We start from the raw sequence: 21,802 nt of genomic DNA on the forward strand, positions 1-21,802 counted from the left end.
TACAAACATAAAGCAAATTTATTTTTCTGGGCCTCTGTTTTTCACCTGTGTAATGTGGAACGGTATCTACCCATATGGAGCTGTTGCAAGGACTGAAAGACCTACACATGGAAATGCTTAGAACCGTGCCTAGCACATAGTGAGTGCTTAGTATATATTAGCCAGCACTTCTAAATTCAGGGGCATGGCTGAGAAGCTACTGTTTGCCTGGCAATTGTTTACAATCCTCCATGGTTGCATTTAACTTGTTTATAGTCCATGACTGTGTGTGTTTGTTTGTGTGTGTGTGTGTGTGGGTGTGTGTGTGTGTGTGCATGCTGGGAATGGGGCTGTATTAATGGCTGTGATAAGAAAAAGCAGTAAAACATCACAATAAAAAATGTTCAATAAGCTCTCACTATGTGTCAGGCACTGTAGTAAGAATACACACAGAACCAAATAATACAGGAAGGAATACAAGGACCTCACAAAACGGAGGAAATTCTATTTTATAATGTTCAGTATGAGTTCATAGTTACCTCTCAGGAGAAATAACCCATCTACGTGTAATGTAGGTTTCAGGCTCCAGGATACACTTCTTTTTGGCTTCCACTGTTTAATGACTTCTCCACTCAAAAGAGTCACAGGAGAGTCAAGTACATGAGAACTAAATTTTACTTTTTGTCAAGAGGTATAGTTGGAAAGAAGGGTAAAACTGCTGACTGTAAGAAGGCTTTTGTTTTGTTTTGTTTTTTTGTGGTACGCGGGCCTCTCACTGCTGTGGCCTCTCCCGTTGTGGAGCACAGGCTCCGGACGTGCAGGCTCAGCGGCCATGGCTCACGGGCCCAGCCGCTCCACGGCATGTGGGATCTTCCCGGACCGGGGCACGAACCCGTGTCCCCTGCATCGGCAGGCGGACTCTCAACCACTGCGCCACCAGGGAAGCCCTGTAAGAAGGCTTTTGAATTATCTGCAGATTTATCTGTCTTCCTTTTTATTCTGGTCCTCTATTATCAGAGGTAATTTAAAGTTAGTGGCATTCAGCATGGGCGCACCAAGATCTACTCCAGTACAAAGGGCAGAAACTGTACAAAGAATAAAGAAGTGAACTTTGGAGAAAGAAAAAAGGGAAGCCTTTTTGGAATGTAAAAAGGAATTGCAATTGGATCAAATAGTTGTTTTCCCAAGATGCAATTTTACAAACACCCTGAAATGCAATGTGTCGCAGAATGCCCTAAAACCAGTAACAGCTCTTCATTCTTTTACCTTTTTCCAGAAGGGCCAGACGGCATACTTAGTGTTTTCTGTAAGCTGAATTTACTAGCAGGTACATTTTCAGCTGACTGGGATAAACTGATGCTTCGATTCCTGAAGAACTCAAATCCACCACTTGAACTGGGTTCCTATGATTACACACCGTACAGTTAGAGGAAGATGCCACGTGGGTGTAATGGCCTAGAGAAGCTGTGCAATTCTGCAACTAACCTGAGCTGTAGGTGTGGATGGAGGTGTCTCAGATTCTCCAGAGCCAATGGCTTTAAGAAATCGAATCATGTGTCGACACAGGTCCCACTTGCTTTGTTCCAGGGCTGTGTTGAACAGAAGGGTGGCATGCTGCCTACTTACTGCTGGTACTTCCATGTTCTAGAAAAACAACCAAGGAAGACAAGAATTCCTTTTATACTACAAATGACTTGGGAAGATATAAGCAATTCTTTATCTCCATGGTTCCCTAAACCCAGAGAAGTAATGCAGCTACAACAATGGGAATAGTTTAACAGTAAAATTAAAAGAAGCATTAAAAAGTACCATACAAGGAAAAGTGAGGCAAATACTCTGCTGGTGTAATATAATTTATGATTTCTTGAACTCCCATTATTGCCAGATATCTTACATAAACCTTACATATTCTTTCATTTCTCCTAGTGACTCTCAAAACATGTATATCATTCCCATTTTACAGATGAGAAAACTGAGTTAAATAACTGTTGAAGATCAACAGAAAAGAATATAAATTTGTCTCCCTGACTCCAAAAAAGCTCAGGTCTATTTCCTGCGACAGAGAGTTTTCTGAAAATGTGACTAAAAAAAATCTTTGCCTTAGGCAATAGTATGTAGTCCTGCTACACAATGAGCATTCTCTGTAATTTTTTCACAAATTTAAACTTGCTGCTTCCCTTGGCCTTCATGGAAAGGTGCCTAACAGGCAAATTCAACTGTAATTATTATCTGTCAATCCACAGCAACTTAGGAATTCTGATCAAGTTTCTAATTCCATTGCTTGGGAGATCACTGAAAGTCTAAGGAGTGACCTAAAACAAAACACAGCTGCATTTATTGTTTGTTTTTATGACTGTGTGGCCTTTTAAGAATACCCAAGGAATCACAGAATCTCGAGGCCACTTAGCTTCTGCCTGAATATCCCCTCTGGTTTCAATCAGTTGCCATGAAGCAAATAAACTGACAGGAAAACTGCTTCAGGCAGAATTTCAAACAAGGTTTATGGTTAGCTTCTTTAATCAATGAAAACAACTCTGCAGTAATTTTAAAGAACTTTTAAATGTAACCTATCAAATTCACATCAGACTAATAGGAAAGCAAACTATCAAGCCCTTTTGTCAAATGTATAATGAAACAAATTTTCAGGAGTCTCAAAGAACCCATTATTTTGAGAAAAACTGTGTAATTACTGCAGCAGGTTTGGGTCTTCCCTGCTTGCTATGGGGAGCCTCAGGTAAGGTGCTCTGTTGTAACCCACATTCTAATCAGAGTCCCCTCAGCAATTCCACACTATAAGGAAAGAGATTATTGTGGAGAGCTCAGACAAACCCACTGATATTCAAAATAATTCTTTATTATTATGTCTCTTACATATTTCAATAATCTTATGTAATATGTGCATATCATTATATGTACTATGATATATAATATGTATATACATATATGTATACATACACTTCTTCAATATTATTCAAAACAATACTGTAAACTCATTAATTTGTTTTAGGCCTATTTATGGACAAACAGGATTAAAAAAACACAACCCTGCAATGTTGCTTTACGATAGTAAAGAAATTTTCTGCCGTCATATGGTAAGATTGAGTTCTTCAAAAGGAAAGATAAAAACTGAACAGAGGAGGAGAGGGGGAAGATGGCGAAGAATAAGACACAGAGATCACCTTCCTCCCCACAGATACATCAGAAATACATCTACACGTGGAACAACTCCTACAGAACACCTACTGAACTCTGACAGAAGACCTCAGACCTCCCAAAAGGCAAGAAACTCCCCACGTACCTGGGTAGGGCAAAAGAAAAAAGAAAAAACAGAGACAAAAGAATAGGGACGGGACCTGCACCAGTGGGAGGGAGCTGTGAAGGAGGAAAGGTTTCCACACACCAGGAAGCCCCTTCGCGGGTGGAGACTGTGGGTGGCGGAGTGGGAAGCTTCAGAGCCACGGAGGAGAGCACAGCAACAGGGGTGTGGAGGGCAAAGTGGAGAGATTCCCGCACAGAGGATCGGTGCCGACCGGCACTCACCAGCCCGAGAGGATTGTCTGCTCACCCACCGGGGCGGCCGGGGCTGGGAGCTGAGGCTCGGGCTTCGGAGGTCGGATCCCAGGGAGAGGACTGGGGTTGGCGGTGTGAACACAGCCTGAAGGGGGCTAGTGCGCCACGTCTAGCCGGGAGGGAGTCCGGGAAAAAGTCTGGAGCTGCCGAAGAGGAAAAAGATTTTTTCTTCCCTCTGTTTCCCGGTGTGCGAGGAGAGGGGATTAAGAGTGCTGCTTAAAGGAGCTCCAGAGACGGGCGCGAGCCGTGGCTATCAGCGCAGACCGCAGAGATGGGCATGAAATGCTAAGGCAGCTGCTGCCGCCACCAAGAAGCCCGTGTGTGAGCACAGATCACTATCCACACACCCTTCCGGGGAGCCTGTGCAGCCCGCCACTGCCAGGGTCCTGGGATACAGGGACAACTCCTCCGGGAGAATGCACAGCACGCCTCAGGCTGGTGCAACGACACGCCGACCTCTGCCGCCGCAGGTTCGCCCCGCACTCCGTGCCCCTCCCTCCCCCCTCCCCCGGCCTGAGTGAGCCAGAGCCCCCAAAGCAGCTGCTCCTTTAACCCCGTCCTGTCTGAGCAAAGAACAGACGCCCTCCGGTGACCAACACGCAGAGGCGGGTCCAAATCCAAAGTTGAGCCCCGGAAGCTGTGCGAACAAAGAAGAGAAAGGGAAATCTCTCCCAGCAGCTTCAGGAGCAGCGGATTATCTCCACAGTCAACGTGATGTACCCTGCATCGGTGGAATACATGAATAGACAACGAATCATCCCAAATTGAGGAGGTGGACTTTGAGAGCAAGATATATTATTTTTTCCCCTTTTCCTCTTTTTGTGAGTGTGTATGTGTATGCTTCTGTGTGAGATTTTGTCTGTATAGCTTTGCTTCCACCATTTGTCCTAGGGTTCTGTCTGCCCGTTGTTTTTGTTTTCTACTTAAAAAAATTTTTTTTCTTAATTATTTTTTATATTAATGACATTTATTTTATCTTACTTTATTTTATTTTATCCTCTTTCTTTCTGTTTTTCTTTCTTTCTTTCTACTTTTTCTCCCTTTTATTCTGAGTCATGTGGATGAAAGGCTCTTGGTGCTGCAGCCAGGAGTCAGTGCTGTGCCTCTGAGGTGGGAGAGCCAACTTCATGACACTGGTCCACAAGAGACCTCCCAACTCCATGTAATATCAAACGGCGAAAATCTCCCAGAAATCTCCATCTCAACCCCAACACCCAGCTTCACTCAACGACCAGCAAGCTACAGTGCTGGACACCCTATGCCAAACAACTAGCAAGACAAGAACACAACCCCACCCATTAGCAGGGAGGCTGCCTAAAATCATAATAAGGCCACAGACACCCCAAAACACACCACCAGATGTGGACCTGCCCACCAGAAAGACAAGATCCAGCCTCATCCACCAGAACACAGGCACTAGTCCCCTCCACCAGGAAATCTACACAACCCACTGAACCAGCTTTAGCCACTGGGGACAGACACCAAAAACAACGGGAACTACGAACCTGCAGCCTGCAAAAGGGAGATCCTAAACACACTAAGATAAGCAAACTGGGAAGACAGAAGAACACACAGCAGATGAAGGAGCAAGATAAAAACCCACCAGACCTAACAAATGAAGAGGAAATAGGCAGTCTACCTGAAAAAGAATTCAGAATAATGATAGTAAAGATGATCCAAAATCTTGGAAAGAGAATAGAGAAAATGCAAGAAACATTCAACAAGGACCTAGAAGAACTAAAGAGGAAACAAGCAACGATGAACAACACAATAAATGAAATTAAAAATGCTCTAGAAGGGATCAATAGCAGAATAACTGAGGCACAAGAATGGATAAGTGACATGGAAGATAAAACAGTGGAAATAACTACTGCAGAGCAGAATAAAGAAAAAAGAATGAAAAGAACTGAGGACAGTCACAGAGACCTCTGGGACAACATTAAATGAACCAACATTCGAATTATAGGGATCCCAGGAGAAGAGAAAAAGGGACTGAGAAAATATTTGAAGAGATTATAGTTGAAAACTACCCTAATATGGGAAAGGAAATAGTTAATCAAGACCAGGAAGCACAGAGAGTCCCATACAGGATAAATCCAAGGAGAAACATGCCAAGACACATATTAATCAAACTGTCAAAAATTAAATACAAAGAAAACATATTAAAAGCAGCAAGGGAAAAAAAACAAATAACACAAAAGGGAATCCCCATAAGGTTAACAGCTGATCTTTCAGCAGAAACTCTGCAAGCCAGAAGGGACTGGCAGGACATATTTAAAGCGATGAAGGAGAAAAACCTACAACCAAGATTACTCTACCCAGCAAGGATCTCATTCAGATTTGATGGAGAAATTAAAACCTTTACAGACAAGCAAAAGCTGAGAGAGTTCAGCACCACCAAACCAGCTTTACAACAAATGCTAAAGGAACTTTTCTAGGCAAGAAACACAAGACAAGGAAAAAACCTACAATAACAAACCCAAAACAATTAAGAAAATGGGAATAGGAACATACATATCAATAATTACCTTAAATGTAAATGGATTAAATGCTCCCACCAACAGACACAGACTGGCTGAATGCATACAAAAACAAGACCCACATATATGCTGTCTACAAGAGACCAACTTCAGACCTAGGGACACATACAGACTGAAAAGTAAGGGGATGGAAAAAGATATTCCATGCAAGTGGAAACCAAAAGAAAGCTGGAGTAGCAATTCTCATATCAGACAAAATAGACTTTTAAACAAAGACTATTAGAAGAGACAAAGAAGGACACTACATAATGATCAAGGGATCGATCCAAGAAGAAGATATAACAATTGTAAATATTTATGCACCCAACATAGGAGCACCTCAATACATAAGGCAAATACTAACAGCCATAAAAGGGGAAATCGACAGTAACACATTCATAGTAGGGGACTTTAACACCCCACTTTCACCAATGGACAGATCATCCAAAATGAAAATAAATAAGGAAACACAAGCTTTAAATGATACATTAAACAAGATGGACTTAATTGATATTTATAGGACATTCCATCCAAAAACAACAGAATACACATTTTTCTCAAGTGCTCATGGAACATTCTCCAGGATAGATCATATCTTGGGGCACAAATCAAGCCTTTGTAAATTTAAGAAAATTGAAATTGTATCGAGTACCTTTTCCGACCACAACGCCATGAGACTAGATATCAATTACAGGAAAAGATCTGTAAAAAATACAAACACATGGAGGCTAAACAATACACTACTTAAGAACGAAGTGATCACTGAAGAAATCAAAGAGGAAATCAAAAAATACCTAGAAACAAATGACAATGGAGACACGACAACCCAAAACCTATGGGATGCAGCAAAAGCAGTTCTAAGAGGGAAGTTTATAGCAATACAATCCTACCGTAAGAAACAGGAAACATCTCAAATAAACAACCTAAACTTGCACCTAAAGCAATTAGAGAAAGAAGAACAAAAAAACCCCAAAGTTGGGCTTCCCTCTTGGTGCAGTGGTTGGGAGTCCGCCTGCCGACGCAGGGGACACGGGTTCGTGCCCTGGTCTGGGAAGATCCCACATGCAACGGAGCGTTTGGGCCTGTGAGCCATGGCCGCTGGGCCTCACCACCTCTCACCACTCTTATTCAACATAGTTTTGGAAGTTTTAGCCACAGCAATCAGAGAAGAAAAGGAAATAAAAGGAATCCAAATCAGAAAAGGAGAAGTAAAGCTGTCACTGTTTGCAGATGACATGATACTATACATAGAGAATCCTAAAGATGCTACCAGAAAACTACTAGAGCTAATCAATGAATTTGGTAAAGTAGCAGGATACAAAATTAATGAACAGAAATCTCTGGCATTCCTGTATACTAATGATGAAAAATCTGAAAATGAAATTAAGAAAACACTCCCATTTACCACTGCAGCAAAAAGAATAAAATATCTAGGAATAAACCTACCTAAGGAGATAAAAGACGTGGATGCATAAAATTATAAGACACTGATGAAAGAAATTAAAGATGATACAAATAGATGGAGAGATATACCATGTTCTTGGATTGGAAGAATCAACACTGGAAAATGACTCTACTACCCAAAGCAATCTACAGATTCAATGCAATCCCTATCAAACTACCACTGGCATTTTTCACAGAACTAGAACAAAAAATTTCACAATTTGTATGGAAACACAAAAGACCCCAAATAGCCAAAGCAATCTTGAGAACGAAAAACGGAGCTGGAGGAATCAGGCTCCCTGACTTCAGACTATACTACAAAGCTACAGTAATCAAGACAGTATGGTACTGGCACAGAAACAGAAATATAGATCAATGGAACAGGATAGAACGCCCAGAGATAAACCCATGCACATATGGTCAACTTATCTTTGATAATGGAGGCAAGAATATAAAGTGGAGAAAAGACAGCCTCTTCAATAAGTGGTGCTTGGAAAACTGGACAGGTACATGTAAAAGTATGAGATTAGAACACTCCCTAACACCATACACAAAAATAAGCTCAAAATGGATTAAAGACCTAAATGTAAGGCCAGAAACTCTCAAAGTCTTAGAGGAAAACATAGGCAGAACACTCTATGACATAAATCACAGCAAGATCCTCTTTGACCCACCTCCTAGAGAAATGGAAATAAAAACAAAAATAAACAAATGGGACCTAATGAAACTTCAAAGCTTTTGCACAGCAAAGGAAACCATAAACCAGATGAAAAGACAACGCTCAGAATGGGAGAAAATATTTGCAAATGAAGCAACTGACAAAGGATTAATCTCCAAAATTTACATGCAGTTCATGCAGCTCAATAATAAAAAAAACAAACAACCTCGTCCAAAAATGGGCAGAAGACCTAAATAGACATTTTTCCAGGGAAGATATACAGATTGCCAACAAACACATGAAAGAATGCTCAACATCATTAATCATTAGAGAAATGCAAATCAAAACTACAATGAGATATCATCTCACACCGGTCAGAATGGCCATCATCAAAACATCTAGAAACAACAAATGCTGGAGATGATATGGAGAAAAGGGAACACTCTTGCACTGCTGGTGGGAATGTAAATTGATACAGCCACTGTGGAAAACAGTATGGAGGTTCCTTAAAAAACTGCAAATAGAACTACCACATGACCCAGAAATCCCACTACTGGGCATATACCCTGAGAAAACCATAATTCAAAAAGAGTCATGTACCAAAATGTTCATTGCAGCTCTATTTACAATAGCCAGGGGATGGAAGCAACCTAAGTATCCATCATCGGATGAATGGATAAAGAAGATGTGGCACATATGTACGATGGAATAACACTCAGCCATAAAAAGAAACGAAATTGAGTTATTTGTAGTGAGGTGGATGGACCTAGAGTCTGTCATACAGAGTGAAGTAAGTCAGAAAGAGAAAAACAAATACCGTATGCTAACACATATATATGGAATCGAAGGAAAAAAAAAAGCTCATGAAGAACCTAGGGGTAAGACGGGAATAAAGACACAGACGTACTAGAGAATGGACTTGAGGATATGGGGAGGGGGAAGGGTAAGCTGTGACAAAGTGAGAGAGTGCCATGGACATATATACACTACCAAACGTAAAATAGATAGCTAGTGGGAAGCAGCCACATGGCACAGGGACATCAGTTCGGTGCTTTGTGACCACCTAGAGGGGTGGGATAGGGAGGGTGGGAGGGAGGGAGATGCAAGAGGGAAGAGATATGGGAACATATGTATAACTGATTCACTTTGTTGTAAAGCAGAAACTAACACAGCATTATAAAGCAATTACGCTCCAATAAAGATGTTTAAAAAAAAAAAAAAAGGGCTTCCCTGGTGGCGCAGTGGTTGAGAGTCCGCCTGCCAATGCAGGGGACACGGGTTCATGCCCCGGTCCGGGAAGATCCCACACTCCACGGAGCGGCTGGGCCCGTGAGCCATGGCCACTGAGCCTGCGCATCCGGAGCCTGTCCTCCGCAGCGGGAGAGGCCACAGCAGTGACAGGCCCGCATACCGGAAAAAAAAAAAAAAAAGAACAGAAAACATGACTGTAATAGTTCTTTAAACACAATCACAGTGCCAACACAGGACATTTGCCTTCCTTTTCCTCTAGGTTTACGCTCAACAATTCTTATACCTTTGTAAGAAGAGAATTGTTACCTGTAAAATAATAAGGTACGAGGCAGCAGTATCCAAATCCTGAGCCATCAAACATTCCTCAAACAAGTCCTTGGGGTTTCCAACGGCTGCAAAAAGGTAATTCCACAGGGCATATTCAGTCTTCCTGGCACAATGAACAACTGTCTGCAGGAAGAGTGGGAACTCGGTGATAAATTTTGCCACAGTGGGAAGCAGAGGGTCGGGAATGGGCTCCCGTGAGGTAGCTTCTTCTTCCAGCACTTCATGGAGCATGAGCTCCAGCACGTGAGGAAAGTAAGGTAACGCGGCACAGGACTGGGCTAAGAGCAAGGCTTGTTCCCCAAGGTTCCTCACCAGCAGCTGACGCAGAATGTGGTGGAGGTAGATCTGAGAGGTTCTCTCCACAACACAGAAAGGGAAGAGCACCTCCAGCTGTTCCCTAGCACTGTTCCGAGTATACAAGGAATCATACAGTACAGTGTCATTGACAGCACCAAGGACTAATGCATCTTCAAACAGAACAGCCAGGGGGTAGATATTTATGTGGAAAGGCAGCATGATCCGCTGAGACAAGAAGGAATGGGGCTTCCGGTGATCCCTAGGGAAGAGAGGGAGCCAGACTTTCATCCCTGAACCTCCACAGCTCAGCCAGAGGGCCTCCAAAAGGTGACGCTTTTGTTTATTTGCTCGACACGTGGTCCAGACATTTTCAACAGACTGGGCTAGTACAACAGGAGGACAGAATGGCAGCTGGAGAAGGAGAGACAGAAATCAGTTTTTCCCCTATTAAATTTGTAGATTCCTAAGTTTTCCTAGGTACTAGTTTCCCAAATCTTTCAAAATGACAGTATAAATTTTGGGGAAAATTAGGGGAATTTATTTAGAGTCAGAGTTAATAGTAGTACCCTGCCTTTCAAAGTATGTGTATTTAAATCTAAAAAAACCCCAAAAGAACACCACCCCCCACCCCAAGGAACTTCACCAATTTATCCTGTTTTCCCATTAGAATTTGTAAATAATAATGCCTAAGCAGTAACATCCGGCATACAGAGCATTTTATTATCATTTTAGGATCTCATCTTCCACCCTTCACAAACAGTCTTGTACCCAGAGGCTTAAGACTTATTTTATGTACTTACTCACTTTCCAAATCACAAGATAATACTCTCCTCTTAAATTCTTTTATTCCTTCATCCTCCTCCCATACATTCTTAACGTTTTAAATGACTTGCACTTTACTCACAAGTTTCCTTTGGTTAGTGTTACTGTCCTTCTCCCGGATCTGAGGGCCTGATCTGTCCCTCTGCATCATGATGAGCTGTCCTGCAAGATTTAGCATAATGCTCTCTGCATCACGAGCCTGAAAGAAAAATAAATTGTATTTATAAAAATTAATAGGTATGTTTTCAGCATTTCCCTTGCCAATGCATAAGGTTTACAGTTTAAGCAAACAACAATATTGAGTGTGTACTATGTACAGTCATTCTGCTAGGCTCTGTGGAAATACAACGAGCTGTCTGGCTAGGGTAGAACAAGCTTAACACAATGTAATTAATGAACAATGTAAGTGAACATAAAATTGAGGGCAGAGCTGAATTATCCTGGAAAAACTAAAAGACCTTCAGAAGTTCATAAAAATGAGACATCGCTTCAGTGACCTGGCCGGCACAGCTAGACAGGGCTTAAAGGATGAGGTGGGACTTGAAAGGTGAGGTTAACCTACACGGGTGGGAGAAAAAGCGTTGGTACTTTAGTTGAAGAATGCAATATAAATGACACAGAGATAGGATAAAATAGTTCTACTGGGAAAGTGAGAACAATCTGGCTAAATTAGGGATGTTATGAGAAAAAATGCTGATGGTTAACAGACCTTCAAAGAGGGCTTGGAAAGTCAGGTAAAAATATAGCAGGAAATAAGCCACCATGTATGGTCCTTGAATAAGGGAGTTATTAAAAATTCTGAGTTATTCAGGATGGATTACTGAGGAGAGGAAGATATCATGGGTGGTGACTTCAAGAATGAAGGAAATAGTCTGCCTTTTTATTAAGGAAAATTTCAATCAAACCCCGAAGTAGAGAACCTAGTATAATGATTTTCACTGAACCCTATCACCCAGCTTTAAGTTTCAGGAGCACTGTTTTAAAATGAATCTCAGACATCAAGTCATTTTCACTTGTAAAGAGGAAAAAGCATTTTGATTAAAACAAAACAAAACAAAAACTTACTTATATTCTAGACATGAAGGGTAGGAAAAGAAAGCTGAATCAAAGATGATTTCAGGGAACTGAATCTAGGCGAGGTGCTACAAGTTAGGAGGAGAAAATAGTTTAGGGAAGGGAAACTGAAGAGTTTCCTTCTATTGCCCATTTTAAATTAGAAAGAATCTTAAGACTTTCAAGTAAAAACGTTGTGAGAGATGACTTAACTGGAGATGAATACCAGAATCATAACCATAAAGGCAAACCTGGTAAGCTGAAGGAAACAGATGAGTTTTCTGAGGCAAAGTATATGGGAGGCAAAAGAGCAGAGGGCCACTGTCTAAGCTTTTGAAGGCAAGAAGAGAAATCGAGCATGATGTCACAGACCAGAGAAGGAAAGAGTTTTAAGAAGGAAAGGATGATTATTCAAGGAAAGGATGATTATTCAGAAGACATGGATTATGTCCCAGCTTTGACTCTTGCTGGCTGGATGAATTTAAGCTGCCGATATCATTTAGGGTTTGGTAAAGAAAACAACCGTCACCCTATGTATTCTACTTGCAAAAAATATTCAGATATATGAAATGCTCTTTTGCACTGCTCTAAGACACAAGGGATTGTGTATAAAGAAATGGCAAAAGGGTACAGAATACTCACAGGCTCTGTTATTCTTTTTTGCTTTAGATCATATCCAGGTAGGTAGTAAGCATGATATGAACTGCTGTTAATTTACAAAGTAGGAATTTAAAAAATAACCCTACAAAATCTCCAAGCAACTGTCACAAAGCTCAAGAATTTTATTTGGAAAGAAATCTTCATTTCCCCACTTAGCACATAATGACATGAAAACTAAAAATTGAACATCTGTCCTAACACACGAGAAAAAGCAAATAACTTGGAGGTAAGAGAAGGAAAAATGGAATTTAAAAGCTATGTGGGAATTATAAGCGCTAGAGAGTAGAGGAAAAAGGAAAATGAATATGCAATGCCAAGAATCAAACAATATGACTGCTTGGGGACTGGCATAGCGACAAACTCCTCAAACACTTCAAAAGACCTAAAGAGCATTTACTGAAGTTCACTAAAATCTGATTAATGTTCATAATGACCACTTTTAAGTTTTAAGATGGTAAATTCACCACTACATTTTATACTACCTTCATTTTTTGAAAAAGCAAAATTCTTTTTTTTCCTTCAGCTCTACATGCAGTCAACATTTTCTACTGATAATATTACAATACGTAAGAACCGGTGACCACGACAGCCCTCTCAGGCAACTTTAATGAACTTTTCAGAAACTGACTGTAACATACAAGCAGGGACTACATGTATCCTCAAAATCCTAAATTTGAAGGAACCCAACATACCATCTCTTACCCTAAAAAATCCCTGGTAGATAATTCTCATTGGGAGCTTCAGAGACAAGGTGCTCACCTCTCTCCTGAGTGAAGGCCACCTTACTGTTGAACAGTTCTTACTGCTAGTTTTTTGTTGTTAAATCAAGACTTGCTTTGCTTTAAATCTTGGTCTTCCCTCTGTGCAAGATGTAATCAGTCTATTTCCTATTATATTTCAACTCACTTCTTAATCTGCTCTTTACCAAGTTAAGTATCTCCTCTTTGTAAAGGGCCCTCTTAAAATGGGGCACCCAGTATTACTGATGCCACTGATTGCCTAATAGTAGTATCTAGGATATACAAGGAGTCCTTTTTTTTCTAATATGACAACTTCAAACATGATCAAAAGTATGTAAAATGTACAACAAACAGCACCCCTTTATTCCCATCATCCAGATTCACAACTATCAAGGTTTGCTCCACCTATCCCTCTTTTCTTTTTACTTATTTTGCCAAAGCATTTTAAAAGATACCATGCCATTTTACCCCTATACATTTAATAGGCATCTCTAAAATATATGGATATTTGCTTATATAATCACAACGCCAATATCACATCTAAACGTAATAAAACGTACAACTATTCCTTAGTTCACATTTAAATACTGCAAATTGTTTCAACAGTGTCTTTTTATATATAGCCTATTTGAATCAAGATACAAATGAACTTACGCATGCATTTTGTTCTTATAGCTCGAAAGTCTTATTTAGAAGAATCTTTTCTTTTTTCCCCCACATTATTGACCTGCAGCTTTCCTATAAAATATCATTAAACTAAACCTCTTTCCCTGTATTTTCTGTGAATAGAAGATGACTCTAGAAGCTTGATTCAGATCAGGCTCAATGTTTTTGCTAGTAATTCTTCACGTGAACTTCAGGTTGCTTCACCCCAGGAAGCATGCCACATCTGGTTCTCCCACTTTTAGTGATGCTAAAATTGATTAATAAGGCTTGGGCATGACAACTTGATACCTTCATTGTAAAGTTCCCATCAACCTTTCATTGGTTTCATCCAATGATCACTGCCTGAATCACTCATTTCTTCACGGGCTGCAAAATGGTGATTCTTAAATTCTTACATTCATTCCACATCTTTTAGCTAGAGTTCTTCTGTAAAAGATAACTTCCCCTTATCAACTAGGACTATCTTGTTACATGAAGTAGAGTTTGCAGAGAAAAATGGGACCTGTATTTTACAGGCACTCAGTGGAAGTGCCTTAATAGGAAGTAAAAGACAGACTGGGCAGACAGGGATGACAAATAAATCCACACAGAACTTTCCTTTGAAAATGGGTTCCACATTGACATGAAGTTTGGAAACCAGTGGTATAATGGAAGGAGGCTTGGAATAGAAAGTTGTTAATACCTGGGTCCTGGTGACACTGCTACCTACACAGCTACTTTAACCAGAAGCTATGGGATTATCCCTTCTCTTTGTTCATAATTAACTAATCATGGAGTCCTCTATATGTCATATTCCTTCCACTTCTTTCCATCTTCTTTTCCCTACTCAAGTTCGGGCCACAGACACCATTCACCTAGATCATTACAATGGCCTTTCAGCTGCTCTCCCTACATCCAGTTCTGTCCCACTGTTTCATTTTCCTCCTTTGTAATGTTTACTCTAACATTATAAAGCTTAGATCTAATAACATCCAGCTTAAAACGCTTTAGACTTTAAGACAAACTCCAAAGTCCGTATTATCAATAAGACTCTCATCCTCTCATGCTCTATGTTCCAGTCACTCTGAAATTTCTTCCAATTCCCTGAATGCGTCATGTTCTCTCTTATCTATGGGCCTTTGAATACCATTCCCTCTGCCTGAAATTCCCCTTCTTTACTTAGATAACCGCCACTTGTTCTTCAGGTTTCAATTTAAATGATATAGAAATCTTCTGTGATTGCTTAGACTACTCCAGGTTTTTGTTATACACAGTAAGCTATATTACTTTTTGGTATACACATCACAATTGTAATTAATTATGTATGTAATTATTTCTTTATAGTATGAGCAGAAACCATGTTTGTTTAGTTTGCCACTGTAACCCAGCAGCTTCATGCAAGGCAAATTCTAGACATTTAGTATGTATTTGCTGAACAAATAAATAGTTCCTAAAATCAAATTAAAACACAAAAAACTGAAATGAAAACTCTAAAGAGCTCTGACAATAGAATGGTACCTGCTGTGGCATTTTCAAGGTGATTCCATTCTCTGTACTCACTGATGTCAGAGTGACAGATACTACCAGGAAAGGGTGGGGAATGTAGCGTGACATGGAGACTTCCTGAAGAACTTGAATACCAGCAGTATTTGGACTGCAAAAAAGAGAAAGAAACCCATACACCTCAACAACAATGCTAATGAGGTTTTTTCCTTTTCCACTACTAATAGTATGAGATTTTATGTTTATGGGCCCAAATGCCTTCTACCTATCATTTTCTCCTCCCCAAGTATCCTTTAAACAGCAGACCAACAAGGTTGTGGCATCCAAGAATACATCTGGAAATGAGGGAGGGAAAAAAAGGGAGTAAGATGTAGAAAGGAAGAAATAAACTGGGAAGAAGCTATAGGAATAGCTTAGTCAGTTGAGAAATAGTTGGTTGAGAAAGACACGCGTTCTGAGGCTAGTAGATTTGTTAATTTTTATTTTTATATTACTCCTCAATTATAAGCTACTTCAGCAAATATGCACTTCATAGCTGTTTAAAAAAAGAAACAAAAACCATCTGAGAACAAAACAAAACTCAAGAAGAATGGTCTGAATGCCGCAAGCCAGCCAGATGCCAATAATATAGGCAACACGCAGCTCCAACAGGTCTGACAGTTTTTCCTTTCCCAGACTACAGCCATCTATCTCAGTTAAAATATTAATGAGTCTTCTAAGGTCATGCTTCCTCAGGCCTTAAAGCTGTAAACTCCTACAAATTTCCCCAAGTTTCTAGAACACCAGGATAGTTAGTAACCACTTGTTTTCAAGATTGTGGAAAAAAAATTAGTATTTAAAGCTTTACCCCATCCCGAACTAGATTTTTCTCAAATGAGTCCAGTAAGATTAGCTGAAGAAGTTGGTACAGGCTCTTTAATTATTTTGGTAGCTAATAAATAACTACTATATGAATATCACTAATTAAAATTCCTTGCTTTTTTAACTCCTAAAACAAAGGAAACTAAATATAAAATTAGAGTAACTGTTTTGAGAAATAAAAACTACAGAGGAAACATGATAAACAGGAGCAAAAAGTGACCTGTCACACGTTATATACTTACCCATCAGATTTCCTTTCAATACTGTAAAGGCATATTGAACAGTCTGCTCTAAATACTATTACCATGTCCCGGAAGACACTAAGCAGTAATGTTTCTGCTTGTGTTTTGGTGACATGAGCAAAAGCATTGTCCAGATTTGACGTTCTCAAGTATACTCTGAGCTATAGAAAACAAAAATAAAGAAAACTGTAAAAACAAGATACCTACCATGGATGACTAAATACCTTAGACATGCTGTTTTATTATCTACTGACTTTTTTCAAGTAAGAGGAGTTAAAGACTAATCTGAGCATTAATAACAAATGGATGTTTATATTTTGACAGGGTAGGCTCATTCTACAAATAACTAAAAGATGAAGTGATCAAAACTGTGATGTACTATTATGAGATACTCCTTTTAGACCTGCGCATTTAGACCTGATACAAGGAGATCAGTAGTTTCTCAAAAAATAAATAAGTTAATAAATCTCTAAGGACAGCTATCTTTATAAACTTCTCAACTTTTAACTATTTTTTATTATTTACAAACTTTATAGAGAATGTCTAATGGCTAAAATCCTTAGAAAAAGTTATCACAGAAGTCCTGATTATCCCTTTAAATTTTTAAGTAACCTGAAATGAAAATCCCATTTGTTAAAAATGCCAAATTCTTGATTAAAAAGTAAAACGTTTTGTTCATTTTCAATAGGTTATTTTTATATAAAAACCAAACTGTGCTTAATATCTTTAAAATGTAAAAATCTTGTTATTTCTGAGAAAACAAAAACATACCTCCTCTTGATGATCACTTATGTTATAGCATGCAAGGACAATAAAATCATTCCACCAGGCTAAGCCACCTGTCACAATCATATTTTGCTCCTTAAAAGAAAATATAAAAAACATATTTACATTTATTCCTGCCAGTAACAGACTTGTAAAATATTCCTAATCAGACAATGAAAGCTCTAATTATTTCTGCTCTACTCTCTTCCCGCCCCCCTCAACATTAAGAATTACTCTAGGGCCTTTATTAATAATGATTCACATCCTACTTTAAAAGAAATAAATATTTCTGTAAGACATAAAATACATCATTCAAAATAACTGGGTACCATGTAGCATCATTATTCCACATTCAACAGACCTTGGTTTAAATTCTGGGTTTATCATTTATCAGCTGCTTGACTCTGAATCCTAGTTTCTGTTTTATAAAATGGTGAGTAACAATAGTGCTCTCATTGGGTTGTTATGAAGAACAATGAGATAACATATGTGGAAGTGTCTGGTACACAGGAGGCACCTATTAAATGTTAACTTCCTTCTTTTCCTCCTATTTGATTCTTGCAAAATCCAACTGCATATGTTTGTATGCTACCCAAATATTTATGTCATACACAGACAAGCAGGGAATGATCTCAAATTTTGTGGAGATTTATTCTGATCATATCTGATGAACTCTACCTGGAATGTAAGAGTAAATCCTCAAGTTACAGGATTATAGTGTCTGATCTTAACAAGAACTAAAAACAAACCAACTATCTCAATACAAAATCTTTTATCAAATATCAAGTACTTTATCAGAACTGACCCTTAGTATAATCCAGTGTCACTTTTTAATATTTGATTTTACTTTTTAATAAGTAAACAGTGGTTTACTTTATACTTATTTCATATTGTAGTTCTCTCATACTTTGAGAAATAGGTTTTTAATTTCAAAAAGACTAACCTGGGTAATGTTTCCAAAAAGCTTCCATTTTTTGGTGAGTAAAGAGTAATGTGCAAAACCAAACTTGCCAACCACAGCAATATTCTGTCCAAGCTTATCAATAGCTGAAAACTGATTAAAAAAAAAAATTAAGAGCTCTTCCTTGAGTTTTTTAATTAGGCGTAAAGAGCTGAGGATTATGTCAGGCAAGCAGACTATTAATAAACATTTGCTAAGAGAATTAAATGTACAATGCTAAATTCAAAAATCTTAACATTTATACATGTTACATTTGACCAAATTATAGAGTTACACAAACAATGTACAAGGAAGCAAGTACTGAAATTTTACTTTTATCAGTGCACCCACTGAAAGGCTCAATTCCCAGAATACCTCTTGCAGCAAATGCTATCCAATGAAAGTTAACACCAACATAGTAACAAATAACTCACCCGTATAGGCCAATTGCTCTCTAGATAGGTGCTGGAAATCTATAGAAAATAACACATCAGTTTGGTAAGACTTCTGAAATATATTTAAAAGTAAAGCACGTAAAAGCATTAACATCATAATGTGAGATTAATTTTCTTGTAATGTTTAAAGTGCTCCCAAATAGGGCTTCCCTGGTGGCGCAGTGGTTAAGAATCTGCCTGCCAATGCAAGGGACACAGGTTTGAGCCCTGGTCCGGGAAGATCCCACATGTCGCGGAACAACTAAGCCTGTGCGCCACAACTACTGAACCTGTGCTCTAGAGCCTGCGAGCCACAACTACTGAGCCCACGTGCTGCAATTACTGAAGACCGTGCGCCTAGAGCCCGTGCTCCACAACAAGAGAAGTCACCGCAATGAGAAGCCTGCGTACCTCAACAAAGAATAGCCCCCACTCACCGCAACTAGAGAAAGCCCGCACGCAGCAACGAAGACCCAACACAGCCAAAAATAAAATAAATTGTTTTTTAAAAAGTGCTCCCAAATAACGAGTATTACACTAGCAGCCAATATTTCACAACTCCTGTCTTAACCATTTCATTATATGTTTCTAGACATCAGGCTTTCCTCTTTTTTCTCTACACTGTTTTTATTTGATTTAAATTAAATATTGAACACTCAATAAATACAGAATGACAAAAGATATTTAGAGAAGCATCTACTAAGGCAGCCAAGAATTGTGTAGATGGAACAGTTTGGGTCCGCTGATATGAACCATCCCAAAAAACCCTTATCTAATAAAATCAGAGCCTCAGCAAGAGTTTTGTTTATGTTTTTTTAGTAGAAATCTCTTTTATTATTTTTACATTTTTCTAATAAAAAAGCAATGCATGCTTATAAAATTTAAACAGCATAAAAGTACACAAAATACAAAGTGAAATTCTGTTATATCATTGCTATCTCTAAACAAACAGCCATATATATATAAAAGTGTGTATAAGCTACTGCTTTTTACTGGGGTGTTCAACTTATTCACCTACAAGTACTTTTAATATATTACAGATATTAACTCTTCTATCTGCAACATAAGCAATAAACATATCCTTCCATGTCGTCTGTCTTACATCTTTGTACACAGTGTCTTTGTGTCACTCTGAGAATTTTAAACTTGAAAAATCCTCTGTGAGGTATCAATGTAGCTTAAGTCTAGCTTTACTGAGACTTGTGATCTGTCTATTAGCCTGCTGAGTAAATAGTTTTTCATGAGCACATGGTGAATGCAATGTGAAAATTAACAGAACAACAGAATAAAGGAAAAATCTTCTGTTCCTGGAATAAGAGAACCTTCAATTTAATTTAGTTTCCGTTTACTCAAAGAAAAATGATTACATATTTAAAAAGAGAAAACCAAATTAAAAAGCCAAGTAAATGCAATCAAATCCAATAAGATTCTTTGAGTAATGTGAAGACAAAGCAAAAATCAAGTGAAAACATCTGTATTAACCTTGATAAAATTTATTTATAAAACTATTTTTGTGAGACTTCACTTATTATCCAGTAAGTCAACTTAAAATCTAAGTAAATTAATAGCTTTTAGTACATTAGGAAGTTCTTAACCCCAGTGCTGGTTTGTGGAAGCCTACCTTACAGAATTAAAAATAACTGTGTCAGGATAGATACGCTTGAAGAATGCTTAACTTGTATCTTAACAGATATGCTGTACTATTCAGGCCAACCAGTAAAATTTACTATGATGGGTGGAATTAGTTCAGAATAATGATAATCTGAGGTAATGATCAGGTGGCGAAGTAAAATTTGAAAGTAGTTTTGTAGGACGCTGTAAGTGAAATTCTTTTTTTGGATGAAGAAAATAAAAATAGTCACTTGAAGAAGGATGTTCCTGGAGCACAACTGAGCTAGCCATCCATGACACTAAACACCCCACCCCCCACTTTCCCCAAACCTTAGTGTTTCATAAGTATTTGTGAGATGTGTAGGCAGGTAAAGTGGGAAGTGAGATCTCACTGCCAAAGTGGACTCCAACATGAAGAGTTTCTAATCATGGGAACCAAGGTTAACTTATCATACGATCACATTCTGATGACTATCTCTAGGAGAAAACAAATTCTTTTACCCTCCAAAAGTATATGAGACGCCACAAATAGCAAACGGTTTACTTTCAAAACTTAAAATGAAGCTTTATTTCTCATATGGTTTTGTGTCTTGAAGATGCTATGAAATAAGAACAAAAACTTGTTTTTGCCCCAGGAGATGTATATGTTACCTGAACTTTGAGTTCCACTCCTAATACTGAGAACAGGAAATGGCAGAAGTAAGAAAAGAGGCGGCTAATGAATAATGAAGAAACTCAGGTTAGGAATGCATAGTCAGGGCACAAAAGTCATGTCATACCACTGGGAAACTCAGTGCTAAGGTACAGAATCTCTACTCTGAACATCTTAGGATTTTTCAGTCTCTCGGAGAACCTAAATCTACCTTTTTTCCCTTGAAGTCATTCTGCTAAAACCATGTCTCCTACCTAGCCTACTTTCTTCTGTAACTGGTGAGACTGTGAGGGCCATCACCCTAGGAGATATGATCTGTGCCAAATACCCAGAACATTTGATACACGTTGTAGGAATGAGAGCAAATCATTTATAAATGAAATAGCCTTTACAATCCTCTTTGTTGACCTCCCTAACATAGTGCCTGATACATTACCCTGCTTCCGACAAGTATGTATTTGTGTTATTTTTGTTAAAGGAGAAAACATGGTTAACACAGAATCTTCTGACCAGGAAACTAACGAGTGTAAGGTAGAAGGCTTAAACAAACAAAAAAAATCCAGTAGTCTAGATGAGGAACAGAGCAGAATTCGTTGGAGCTCATGTGATGAACTCTAAGCTGTACAAGAGCATACAAAGTATAAACCACGCAAACAAAGCCATTGTGATGGAGGATACGGGCACTTATCCTAGACAAGAGCATATGTTGAAGGGGGAATTAAACAGGCACTCACATTTCTTCAGGGAATACTTACTAATGGCTAAAATGTATGGAAGTTAAAAGCATTAACATTATATGGACACTGTAAACCACACTACCGAACGAACAC

The 21,802-nt window shown here is 38.8% G+C and overlaps 1 protein-coding gene across 5 annotated transcripts in view; it reads right to left on the reverse strand.

Moving 5' to 3' along the window:
- The window catches only part of RIC1 (RIC1 homolog, RAB6A GEF complex partner 1), a 140,294-nt gene that overhangs the window by 9,615 nt on the left and 108,877 nt on the right, over window positions 1-21,802 (reverse strand). For all 5 annotated transcript variants that reach the window (XR_003790913.1, XM_029204067.1, XM_029204068.1 and 2 more), the window contains 9 exons: window positions 18,710-18,748; window positions 18,279-18,389; window positions 17,342-17,431; window positions 16,571-16,731; window positions 15,483-15,618; window positions 10,949-11,065; window positions 9,727-10,455; window positions 1,465-1,623; window positions 1,246-1,382 (listed from right to left, as the gene is read on the reverse strand). Coding sequence is in view for 4 of the 5 variants with exons in the window: in XM_029204067.1 (XP_029059900.1) it covers window positions 1,246-1,382; window positions 1,465-1,623; window positions 9,727-10,455; window positions 10,949-11,065; window positions 15,483-15,618; window positions 16,571-16,731; window positions 17,342-17,431; window positions 18,279-18,389; window positions 18,710-18,748 (1,679 nt within the window). In the remaining variant the exon portion in view is untranslated. The remainder of the gene's footprint in view (window positions 1-1,245; window positions 1,383-1,464; window positions 1,624-9,726; window positions 10,456-10,948; window positions 11,066-15,482; window positions 15,619-16,570; window positions 16,732-17,341; window positions 17,432-18,278; window positions 18,390-18,709; window positions 18,749-21,802) is intronic.

The sequence above is a fragment of the Monodon monoceros genome, unplaced genomic scaffold (genome assembly GCF_005190385.1).
Source record: "Monodon monoceros isolate NGI ecotype Baffin Bay Population unplaced genomic scaffold, NGI_Narwhal_1 Super_Scaffold_5, whole genome shotgun sequence".
NCBI lineage: Eukaryota > Metazoa > Chordata > Mammalia > Artiodactyla > Monodontidae > Monodon > Monodon monoceros.